The 13306-nt window shown below is 40.7% G+C and overlaps 1 protein-coding gene across 1 annotated transcript; it reads left to right on the forward strand.

Annotated features, from left to right (window-relative positions):
* Window positions 1–1116: 1116 nt before the first annotated feature.
* On the forward strand, window positions 1117–13016 carry LOC113095302 (patched domain-containing protein 1-like). The gene is given in 5 exon segments (XM_026260873.1): window positions 1117–1282; window positions 2067–2274; window positions 2276–2545; window positions 5159–5822; window positions 8980–13016. Coding segments are annotated over 4 exon segments (2664 nt in total). The 5' UTR covers window positions 1117–1282; window positions 2067–2196; the 3' UTR covers window positions 10632–13016.
* Window positions 13017–13306: the final 290 nt, after the last annotated feature.

A 13306-nucleotide genomic window follows, 5' to 3' on the forward strand; every position in this document is an offset into this window, starting at 1 on the left:
GAATGGGGGGCATCAGAATGAGAGTCCAATAATTTACAAGTAATTCACATGACTTCAGTCCATCTTAACAGCTTGTGAAACGAAAAAACTGTATGTTTGTAATAAGTTATTCATTATGATGCTTTTACTTCAAATCAATGCACTGCAAAGGGTCCACTGTTAAGCTAATGATTTAAGGCTAAATTGATCAAACTCTGTTCCGATGAAAAAAGAAACTCATCTACCTGATCACATCTCATCTCAGATGGCCTGAGGGTGAGAAAATGTTGAGCAAGTTTTCATATTGGGTAAACTGTTTAATGGTCCCGAATTCATTTCCAAAAGTGTTCTCGCAGATCCTCCGAAGAGACCAAAAAGTGGTACTTCATTCATCCCTGTCCATGGTGCTGAATCAAGCCTATGACTGGCTTTGGTTCTGACCACTCTTCCCTTTCTGTAGAGGGAAATATTAGTTTGCCAAATGTATTCGTTTTGTTTTAACGGTGGTAATTTGTCTAATATAAAGTGATCGTGCTCTGCGTGTACTGACACAATAATTGTACGTTTAAATTAGCATAGTAATTGCAAACAGTTTCTATAACATGTCAGTTTTTAACAGGCTGTCACAGATACATTCCGTCACAGAATTGTTGTCTCTGTGTGTGTTATTATGTTATGTATGGTCTAACGTTGACAGACCAATCAGAAGAGCTTTCCTTTAGCCTTTCCACAACCCCATTCCCGTGATTAGGTGTAATGGGGGTGGGGCACCACCGGCATTCACCGGCCGACTCTTCGGGAAACTGGAACTTCTGAATCAGCTCTGTAACTGAGCAATTAAGTGCCGCATCGCGTTCGTTTGTGAATATTTTTGTGGAGCTGCCTTGCGCAATAAACGAATGCCTTAACTCGGTATACGATAATGCACACAAGTGCCGAGCTGGAGCTGCGCGGAGCTCGGTGGTGGAGATTCGTGCTCTCAGATTGGTAACAACGGAAAGCGGTCGTGCTGGGCGCGGTACGTGATTAATATGGATCAATGACACGCACCTCATAGATAATGGAATATACAAACTGTATTTGCGCATTTGAAACTGTTTGTAAGTAAACGACCAGTTCACTGTTAAAAATACACCGATATGTACTGGATTTATCCTTTCTAAGACGCTGTGGAGATAATCAAAGAGAAAAGTGATTCGTTTCTATTACGAGAAACGAGCATATAATTCCTGGCACTCGGATCAACTACGCATTTATGGAAATTGGGTCTCTCAGATGGCATGAAACTGCAAAGACGTGACTGGTAATAATTCAGAACCATATTTCTTTCCCTGTTGAAAAAACACACAGTTTAAACCAGACAGATTGTTGCCACTTTTCAGCTCGTCGGGTCTTTTTAGCGGTTTTTTGTCTATGAATATAACCTGTCACTCCCTTAAAACATGAATTGCCCAGGGTGCAAATTATGGGGTGGGGAGGATGGGGGTTGGATGTTGAGCCCAAAATTAAGGCTTGAACCCCAAAGGAAGTCGAAACAAAATGGTTTGAGGGTTCTTAAAAGAACGTATTTTTACATAAGAGTTCATTTCAAATGGAGTTCCACTTAAAGTTAGATTACAAATTAGTCAGAATTGTACTATAATACAAGCTCGTGTACAGAAATAGCGTTATTCTTGAGAAGATAACAATAGCAACGTTTCGCTACTCGAGCGCTTTTGCATCTCGATGTGCAAAGGTGTATTGATAAATCATAATAGTTATTATTTATGACTTCATTATAGATTTGCACATATGACAAACCCTTTCAGCGTCTTGTTTTAAATGTCTTTCAGGTATTTACAGGTTACCTAACTTTACAAGCGACGCCAAAAAAAGAACATCAACCGACTGCGCCCCAAAATTACAGACAGAATACTGAAAGAAGAGTCGTCCCCTTTGAAAGTCTCTGAATAACGCGCACACTGATAGTGCCACATGCAAACAATCGCCAAACGCTGCAGCGTTTTGAATGCATTTTTCATTCTGACTTATCTCTTTTTTCTTAAAAGTAAAGTAGATGCAGTACTAACAAAATGTCTCTGACCCAGAAGGACCTGATGAGATTCAACGCAACGCTTCATCATTTCAGTTATCCAGCTGCGTGGGTTGAAAACTGATGCTCCGGTTCTCTGATGCTGATGCTGGTTCATCGCCCTTGTGCTGTTGCTGCATTCTAGGATGTTGCGACAAGTGTTGCACGAAGGGCTCAGGACGTCATTCCACAAACTGGGCCACTTTGTCGCCAATCACCCGGTGTTTTTTTGCCTCCGCGCCCGTGCTGATCTCCATCCTCCTGGGCGCGAGCTTCAGCAGATACCGCATAGAGGAAAACGTGGAGTTCCTGTTAGCCCCCAAACACAGCCTGGCGAAGATCGAGGGGAACTTGGTGGATAGTTTATTCCCCGTAAACCGATCCAAGCACACGCTCTACTCGGATTTGCAAACACCCGGCAGATATGGCCGGGTCATCGTGACTTCGCGTAGGGGGAGCGTGTTGGACCCTCACCACGTTAACTCTGTCCTAAAGGTGAGTGAACTTTCTCTGGAGTATTTGCTTTGTTTCAAAATTTAAAACGTTGCAAAAATGTTGTCAGGACTCCATGAAGCAATATTTTATTAATTTAGCTCGCAGTTCCAACTTTTCCCTGAAGCTTATTAGTCTTCTCATATTTCAAAGATGGGCAAACCCCCCCCCCCCCCCCAAAAAAAAAAAAAGGTTACTGACATCTGGGATAATTTAAGATATTCTCTTATTTGGCTTGATAACTTAGACCTGTTTTTTCCAGCACTGTTAGATATTTTAATATTATTATTTGTGTGTGTGTGTGTGTGTGTGTGCGTGTGTGTGTGTGTGTGTGCTCACGTAATATCAATATTTAATTCAGTTTTTATACTCAAGTCCTTCTTTTAATATTTTATCACTTCAACAAAGACAGGTTCTGTTATTTCTGCGTTTATTTATTTGACAGATTTACGTAATGCTTTGTCTCTATTCACATTATGTGAATAACTCATCGCACAAACTTAGAAGAACATGCTTGAGTTTTTTTATGTTTTAAGTTGCTCCTATTAGCTAGCAATTCAAAAACAATACAACACACACGTGATATATGAAAAATACAGTAAGTATGGTTATTTTAGTCAAAATGCGTGATTAATCAATATTTATGTAAGGTATGTTTATTAAATATTGTATCTGATAGTAGTCCCATAGTAAGTGAGAAAATGCTAGATACTTCTCTAATCCAATATTGTTTATTTTATTTATCTTGTTTATTTTATTTTATAAATTTTTTTTCCCCAGTACTCAAGAATCACTGGGATAATAACTCTGACAACGCTTGCCTGTCAAAGCTGAACAAATCTGAAATTTTAACTCCCTTGTGATACAGGTGCTATGATATTAACTGGATTTCAAGGAAAGTTCTCTTCCCAAGGCTCTCCCCAGATCACTTTTTTTTTTAATGTTAGGAAATTTTCATCCAATGTGCCGGTCAGAGTGATAGCTTGTGGCCTACTTTATCTTGCCTGTAACACAGCTTCCCAATCCAGATCCAAAAATCACTCCACCAGACACCACCAACATGAAATATGATGCTGGCAACTTCTGCTTACTGTACTTGTTCAGACAAAACCCAATTGAGCACTTCACCTCTTTTTGTGGAATGCTGATGAAACTGTGGCTTCATATTTCATATTGAAATTTTGCTAGCATAGACACATATTATTATTAAATGCAAAGTACTCACTTCATGTGCATTTAGACTTATCCTTTCTAAATGGAAACATTCATTTCAATTTTCAGAAGCTAACTGAACTAAGCCTGAGCTGTGAGCAGCAACCACATCTTAAGCACTTTTTAATATTCACAATGCATTTTATAGTCCAGAAATAGAACAACAGGTCTTTCTATAACCTTGTTCACTGTATCTCAGACCACCTTTGGGAATGAGGTTAGCCCTCCTCTGCTGAGCCTTGATTTGATAAAGTCAAATGCAGTGTGACAATTGCATATTCTGAGATCAGATCTGATTCTGAAAGAAGGAAAAATCATGGTTCAAAGGACTTGATGTGATTATATTCTATGTAGTATATATATAGTTTATTCTATGCCTTTTGTTTCCAATGCATAAAGAGCAGACAGCCCATTTGGAATGTCAGTCTAGGTCAGAGACTGTGGGCATGCAGATGTCATGCTTTAATCTCCAACAGAGGGTTAATTATCAAGCTTGAGCAATTAAAGACCTGATTGGTGTGTGTCTGACATTTCTTTGCTGCTCGAGGAGGCCGGAGGAGCATTGGAGGAGGCAGCCTCCCCCGTGAACTGAGTCTGACACAGTCTAATCAGTCTGACATTAACAACGCAGAGAGACTGACCTCGGAGGACAGTCAATCCTCCTCTCAAATGGATTACCTTGGAAGAAAGTCGAAAAGTTTTTATTAGATGTTTGTTTTTTTGTTTTGTTTTAAACAGGAAGTAAAATGGTTGTCAAACTCTTCCTGTAGCGATGTGATTTTTTTGTTGCCTGGCAACAAGATAGTTGCAACTAAATGTGATAATATTTATATAATCACATAATTAAAGCTTACTCGAGTATTAAACATTTTAATGTGAATGCATTCCTAATGTTGCAAAAATATAACACGCAACTATTCAAAAGTTTAAAGTCAGTGCATTTCACCTGTTCTTCTTCTTCTTCTTTTTTTTTTAATGTAATACTTTTATTCAACAAGGATTCATTAACAACAAATATGTCAAAAATGTTCTATTTCAATTACATGCTGTTCTTTTCATCAAAGATTCCTGAAAAAAAAAGTTTCATGGTTTCCACAAAAATAATAAGCAGCACAACTGCATTGGTACTTCAGCATTGGTAAAAAGAATGTTTCTTGAGCACAAAATCAGCATATTAGAGTGATTATTTGACAATTAGCTTCGCCATCACAAGACTAACATTTAAAAGACATCAAAATTAAAATTAGTAATTTTTCACATTATTATTGTTCTTGTTGTATTTTTGATCATACTTTTGAATGGAAGTGTATATATTTTCACTGACTAAATCTAATTTAGTTAATCTGTATTTAACTGTACATAATTAGTAATGTCTATTTTTTATTCCTATTTTTCCACCCCAAGCTACACAACACAATCACTCAGATCCAGGTTCCTATGTTGGGGTTCAACTACACCTTTGCCCACCTCTGCCTGTTGGATGACAGCAAGAGCTGCATCGTGGATGACATCCTGCGGGTTCTGGAGGAGATGAGATCAGCACGGGCATCCAACCGCTCAGCCCCACTTCTGCGTTACCCTATCACCAAACTCAAAGATGGACGGGAGGCCTATATTGGGCACCAACTGGGCGGAGTCCTGGCTGGTGGAGGGAGAGACGGGGTGCGTTCTGCTCGAGCCCTTCAACTCACATACTACCTACAAGCCGCCAGCCCACTGAACGAAGTGGTAGCGGCCACCTGGGAGCTGCTGTTCTGCAAAGAATTGGAGAACTTTGGGAAGGATCATCCAGAGCTTAGCCTATACCCCTTCACTTCCTCTTCTCTTCAGAGGGACTTCCAAAGGACCAGTCGGGTATCAGAAAGACCGCTGCTCTTTAGCCTGGCTGTGTGCCTCTCGCTGGCCATGCTGTGCTGCTCAATGCGAGACTGTGTGCGTACAAAGCCTTGGCTGGGTCTTCTAGCTCTGGTGACTGTCAGCCTTGCTACACTCACCTCTGCAGGCATTTTCAACCTCACAGGAGGGAAATACAATTCAACATACCTTGGCATCCCATTTGTCATGTTAGGTGAGAATTTATTAATACATCCTGTCCTCCTATAATGCGAAAAATGTGCAATATTGTTCTAAAGTTTGGTTCATTGAAATTAAAAACTATATATATTTTGTGAAATATTATACGTTTTTTAATGTTATTTTTTCCTGTGATGAAAAAAACATGGTTATCTGTACATATTTTATGAGGTGGCTAATTCGAATGACCTCTCTTGTACTAATCAGGGAAGCGTTTCCCAAAACCATAGGCAACTTGTTAGCAACTTGGTTGGTTGTCAATGGGAAATTGCATTGCAACTATGATTTTGGGAAACGCACCCCTGTATGTTTTTTGCTAAATCTTACTTACTTTACAAGCTCTTCAATTCATATGATTTCATACATATAACCTACTCCTAACCCTGCCTCTAAACCTACCCATCACTGGAGTGTAGACAAATGGTACAAAATGCATACAAATTGGTTGTGAGATAGCGTTGGTTGATTTGTTGCTCAAAATACTTTTTTTATTTTTTTTTATTATCAATTTTGAAAACAGTTGTGCTGTTTGATTATTTTGTGGAAACATTTATCTTATTTTAAGCATTTATCTAAAACTAAATTTTCAACTTAAAAACGAAACGTGTTACTGTCACTTTTGATGAATTTAATGCATCCTTGCTGAACAGCTGAATCCAAACTTTTGAATGGTATATGCATCATACTAGTGATTTGTGCTGTTTTCTCCCTAATTACTAGCCACCGTTGCTGTTTGCATATTCGTTCTGTTCTTCCATTTACATAATGTGACTGCTTCTATTTTAAAGGACTGTCAGGTTAAACGAGTACACCTTTTAGACTGGCTGGAAAGCTCCGCACTGCACTTTTGTCAAGGTGTTTCATTAAAAATGAAAAGCTCCACATCAAAGGAATTCCTGATAGAGCTCCACAGACAGTCTTTAGAGGAATTCCACCCCCTTCTTTTGTCTTCTGTCCATGAGCCATTCTGGGTGAATCAACTGTGTGCTTGTGGAACAGATTCACACAAGCAGATTTCTTGCGACTAATTACCAACACGCATACATGCATCCTGACAGATCACATCCATCTCACTCGTTCTCTTTTGCCATTTCTTACACACAGCAATTAGTGCCACGTGTGGGCGGAGGCTTCTGTTGAGAAAATAACAGGCTGGGGTGAAAGACAGAGAAATTAGAAGAAAAAAATTGAAAAGAAAAACGAGGGCTTGGGAAAAAAAGTCAAGAAGGCTCAGAGAAGATGTGTTTATATTGACCCCTGTGCCACCCACTCCACAAAATTACTATTGCATTTCTATCTCAAGAGGACTGACATCTGTGTCCTCCTTACAATGCTTCTACAGTTCAATCCCAACCTTGGCAATTGTGCCATTCAACATCAGCATTTTCAAAATTCTCCTCACTGGTTTCCAATTGCAGCCCGAGTGAGAGCATCTCCGTACAGAGCTCTCCTAAAGAGCACTTTTTTAGCGTAAAAACAGAACTTGCCAGAGCCACCCAGTGTCAAGGCATATCAATGTCATTCTAGGTTGTTCATACTGAGTTGAATGGGGTTCAGAGAAAAACAGGGATATGAACGCAATGGATGTCTGACAAAACAATAGACCTTATCTCTGTAGGCCACCAGCCTTTTATTTAAAACAAATTCCATTACAAGGACATTAGCTGTCAACTGGGATCATCTGACAGTCCTCTGATGATAATGGAAAGATGGAAGGGAGAGATTTCATAGACCATAATTGCTAAGATTAATGTCATGTTTATGAAGAGAAAAAGACTGCACTGCATCTTGGGAGATGTTCAGCAGATAAAGGACTTGCATATTGAGAATCAGTCTCTGTGTGTTACATTAGTATTCTTTATTTTATTTTGAGATGAGTGGAAATGAAATAGTCAGTTCAATTAGTAAAGAGGAAAACATCTATGGTAGAGGCAGAGAGCAAAGGAAAAAGTGTTAGAAGACAGTATGAGAATAAAATTACAGTCTCTTTGTCAATTTGTTTGTCTTGCTCGCAGAGCTTGATTGTTTAGTTTAGCAACAATCTCCTCTTACTGCCCATTAGTTTAATTTGAGACCTTTAGCTCTGCCGAAAATCAGAACATTTGAGCGGATGCCACGACTTCAGGCCAGTGCTGTCTGGTCACTCTGCTAGCTTTTATACCGGGCACACATCCCAGGTCTGTGTAAGAGGCAGTACTGGCGATATCGGACAGAGGGAACCTCTGTCATGAATGATGAGTCACTGATGCCGTGGCAACCCTGTAGGTGAGAGCCATCTGCTCACTCTGCCTGCATGAGCGAGTGATGTAGAAAGATTGAGAGGAAACTGAAGAAAGACCAACAGAATGTGAAAGCGTGAGTTAAACGTGTAAATATATGTTATGGTGTAAGAGTGTTAGCTTCATCATGATGACTTGGACCCCGGGTTCCTTTATGTCAACTTCTAAAAGTAGGCTGACCCAGTTTGCCTAATGTCTTGGGCTTCTGTGCTTCTATAAAGTCCCAAGGCTACAGGGGCTGTCAGCCTTCCTCACATCTCCTTTCATCAGATCAATTTTACATGACATGTGGCTATCGTGTGCGAGTAGGACTGAGATTTATTTAGCTACAAATTCATCAGCTGTGAAGATGGAGGAGAAGAAAGTGGGCTATAGTTAGATCATGCTCTGTAAACAGAGGTGGTGGTGACCAAGAGGCTTCTTTAGCTTTGCTTTCAAGGCAGAATCCTTTCTTTATTTTGATTGATTTTCCAGTAAACTGCACTGGTGAGGAGCTATAAATTAGGAATGGTGTTTTCTATTGGCTACAGTATGTATAGACTGAACTGGATTAGAATTAGATTTCATTGATGGATGTATAATTGTTACAATGCCTGCTAAACATTTTTTGAATTAGCTTTTTTCCCAGAAAAGCAGTGCCAGAGCCAGAGAAAGAGAGCATTTGCTTTTCCCTCACATCCATTGTTGCGATGCAGCTGCAGAGTGACTGTCTTGTCACCGTTTTGTTCAATTATTTACGTCTCCTCTTTTCCCAGCAGCCATTTATGTCACTTGAAAGAGCTCCCTGCCAAAATCATTCCAAGCTATGCTTAAAACATTCCACTTCACATTTATAAATCACTGAAAGACATTTTCTCTCTTCATCTCTTCCAGGTCATGGCTTGTTTGGCACATTTGAGATGCTGTCGTCTTGGCGTCGGACCCGCGAGGACCAGCATGTGAAGGAGAGGGTTGCTGCTGTGTTCTCTGACTGTATGCTGCCCTTCACAGCAAGCACTGCCTTGCACGTGGTCACCTTTGGTATAGGGGCCAGTCCATTCACAAACATTGAGGCCGTGCGTCTATTTTGTCAAAACGCCTGCATCTCAGTCCTCTTCAACTACCTCTACATCCTCACCTTCTATGGCTCCAACCTGGTGTTTGCTGGCTACCTGGAAAACAACTACCGTCACAGTCTATTTTGTAGGCGGGTCCCAAAGCCTGAGTTGCTGCAGCAGAAGCCGGCCTGGTACCGTTTTCTCATGTATACACATTACAATGAGGAGTCAACAGAAGCAGGACCACTGCGTGCTTACGAGAGTCACCTGCTGGTAGCCTTTATGAAGCGGTACTACTGTGACTGGATCACCAACACCTATGTCAAACCATTTGTGGTTCTGTTCTACTTGGTATATGTTTCCTTTGCCCTCATGGGCTATCTACAGGTCAGTGAAGGGTCAGATCTTAGCAATGTAGTAGCCACTGAAACAAGCACTATAGCATACACCCGTGCACAACAGCGGTATTTCAGCAGCTACAGCCCTGTGATTGGCTTCTACATCTATGAGTCCATCGAGTACTGGAACACAAGCGTGCAAGAGGACCTACTGGAATACACCAAAGGTTTTGAACGCATCTCCTGGTTTGAGAGTTATCTCAACTACCTTCATGGGCTAAACACCACCACTAGCCTGTCACGCAGCAACTTCACAGAACGCTTGCGGTCTGGCTTTTTGCGCCAACCCCGATATGTGCATTTCTCGGACGATATCATCTTTGCCAAACGTGCGGATGGAGAATTTGATGTGGTAGCCTCACGTGTGTTTCTAGTGGCCAAGACGACAGAAAACAAACGAGAGGAGATGTCTATCCTGCTGGACACGCTAAGGAAGTTATCGTTGACCTCCAGGGTGAAGTTCATCATCTTCAATCCATCTTTTGTGTATATGGACCGTTATGCTTCATCTGTTGGAGCACCCCTGAAAAACTCTTGCATCGCTGCTCTCTTTCTGCTCTTCTTTTCCACCTTCTTGGCAGCTGACCCTCTGGTGAATGCCTGGTTGACTGTGACAGTTGCCTCTGTTGAGTTCGGGCTGGTGGGGTTCATGACCCTCTGGCAGGTAGAGTTGGACTGCGTCTCAGTACTGTGTCTGATCTATGGCGTGAACTATGCTGTAGACTCCAGTACTCCGCTGGTGTCTGCATTCGCTCTAGGCCGGGAATCCACCCGTACCCGCTGGGTGAAACTGGCTCTGGAGCGACATGGAGTTCCTGCCCTTCAGAGCTACTTGTGTTACGGGGCTGCTCTGCTCCCTCTCGCAGCCGTGCCCTCAAACCTCACCCGCACGCTCTTCAGGTGCCTCTTTCTCACCGCCATCATCACCGCCTTCCACTGTTTGGCCATTCTCCCTGTCCTGCTTACCTTCTTGCCTCCCTCCAAGAAAAAACGGAGGGAGAGAAAGAATGCTGAGGAAAACCAGGAGGAAATTGAGTGCGTGGAGATGGTGGACAGCACGCGTGTAGTTGATCAGATTACCACTGTTTGACCACATGCCCAAAAGAGAGGTAGTTCAGAGGATGTACAAGACAGAAAAAAAAAACACCCCCAGGGGGTGGCAGAAGCAGACCTGAGTTAGCCTTTGAGCAGTTGGGCTTCCAGTTCCCATACTTAAGAGTCTCTAGATGGCTTTTAAGTACTTTATGGGTGTTCTTTAGTATAAGGCCACATTTTAAACAAGGCTTTTGATGGTAAAAGCAGATGAGTTTGAGGTCTAGCCATTAACAATGGGTGTATCGTTGTCAGGGTAAAAGCCCTATGCAGGTTTCGCTGCAGCTCGATGAGAGGGAGGAAGACCACACTGCTGCACAGTTCCAGATAATCACAGAGGGGGGCTCCTCTGGTCTGCAGTATTACAGCAGCAGTAGAGCGGAAACAGTAACAAGCAATTGATTTGACAAGGCGTAGATAGAGACGTAAACTGTTTCTAATGCTCCAAGAATTATACCAAGACTTTCAAGGGGGACTTAGCTAAAGACCAAGCAGCCATATTCATATCTGCTGATAGCCATGACTTTAATGCGCCCCAATGTTGTCTCCGATTTTTTTTGATCGGGTCCATATATTTGTCTTTTGTTATATATTGATATTAAAAATACCTAGTACTGTATTTGAAAAGTATTTTCACTGACCATGGTGAAAGTCACCTCCCCCACCATGACCAATGTCTCAGAGGCATTTATGGCCGATCTTCCATAAAAGAATGTATAAGAGAGAAAGAAAGAATGGGCGGGTGAAAGAAAAGGACAGAAGGGGGTGGGGATGCGTCTGAGATACACACAGAAGCAAGACTCTGCTGACAGGTTGGTATGCTGTGCAGGGATGCCATGGTAACTCTGGTCACAGTTTAGTTGCATAGTGTATGTATAATTTCCTACCCACTGAGTTCAACAAGGGCATTGGTTACCAATTAAGTCGTACTGCAATGGGGAGTATAATCTATGAAGGATTTATCCCAGCTGCTTCATGCTTATTTTGTTTGCCTTTAAAATGCTGAAAATCACCTTGTCACAGAAAATGCTCTTCATCAATATGCATGAGCCAGAGTCCCTTCATTTTCACCCTCCTTTGCCCTCTGTGTATAAGAGGCTTGAAAAATATATATACAGAGACCTAGGGCAGAAAAAAAGCATAGGAAAGGTGCATTTGGCCAATCAAATCCACTTACTTTTCAAATTCTCCTCAGTCCCAAAAGCAATTGATATCAAATCAATTTATGAGGTAAAATAGCATCCCCTTTAGCTCCGACTCTTACTGTTTTTGTGCAGGGATTAGTGCTTTAAGGCAGCTGGGGTGGGGGTTGGGGCATAGGTTTTTTTCCAAGTCCCCTTTCTAAAGCACATATGTGGACTGTGATATTGATATTTATGATGACTGTGGCATAAAAGAAAGGTTATGTTGCAGCTTGTGAAATATTGCTAAATGAATAGCTACTGATAATCATATCAAGGACAATAAAGGGAAAAAAGACCGTTAGACATGCACATGATTGGACACATTTGCACACACACTTCCTGTGACAGCTTTTTTTGGATCATTCCCCCACTACTTGACTGACGGTCTTCACCTTCTCCAATCTCCTCCTAAGCGAATCACTGCACAGCCCACAAGTATCGGCATGAGATATACACATCAAGATATACACCTGTACGGCTAATTAAATCAGCCCATATTTATTTACAGTTGCTAAAGCCTCTCACAGCTGATCTTACTCATCTGAATGAAGCAGCCAGTAATCAATATTCTTTCCGACCAATCTAAGGAAAGTGCTCCAAAAGATTCTATCAACAATTTAATTAAAGTGTTGTAACAGCTCTGTGTGAACTCAGACCAGCAACCCAACTGCAGCTTTTACTGATCTCAGCTGTTGCTGATCTCAGTGAAGCACTCAGACAGCTCTGTCTGATCTCAGAACAGTGCTGTAAATAGAGCTTTCACTGATCTCTGAATGGCATACATCAGAAATAAACCAGAAACATCCTTTCTGCTCGGCACCTTTTTGTTTTGAAAGGCCCTATACTGAATAAATAAATAAACAAAAAATCTGTACTTTTGTTTATCTAACATTTATATCTCTAACCTAAAAATCAAACACTAACAACAAACTCAAATACATTTTCATGACAAGTAAAACAGGTTTTTTTTTTCATTGACAAATCTTGCATTAAATAAATGTTACTTCCCCCTTTGACAAATAGTAGTTTTCTTGTATTAAGCGTAAAAAAATAAATAAATAAAAAACAAATTTAGTTATGTTTGCCAGTAGAGTATGAATAATTATCTTGTTTACAGAGAACACATCTTATGTATGCCTTAATATTTAATGCAATTTTGATTTAGTATATTTATCTTTTTTGGATATGGAAACAAGATGAAAAAAGACCATGAAACAAATTAGAACAAAAATACTCATTAAGAAAATTATTTTGTGCAGTGTAATAATATCAATCATGTCTAATCCTAATCTATCTATCTATCTATCTATCTATCTATTTAGTTGGACAGCTTTCATTTAGTAGGAATCAGCTTGGTTTTATTTGGGTAAAATGGTCCTGTTATGTCTACAGTATGTACTTGACTGTACTTGAAAGCGTGTACCCTTTAAGAGAAATATCATGGACCTAGAACGATCTTCATTTTATAAATGGAAGCTTAAAAGTTCAT

The sequence above is a fragment of the Carassius auratus genome, unplaced genomic scaffold (genome assembly GCF_003368295.1).
Source record: "Carassius auratus strain Wakin unplaced genomic scaffold, ASM336829v1 scaf_tig00215668, whole genome shotgun sequence".
In the NCBI taxonomy this organism is placed as follows: Eukaryota; Metazoa; Chordata; class Actinopteri; order Cypriniformes; family Cyprinidae; genus Carassius; species Carassius auratus.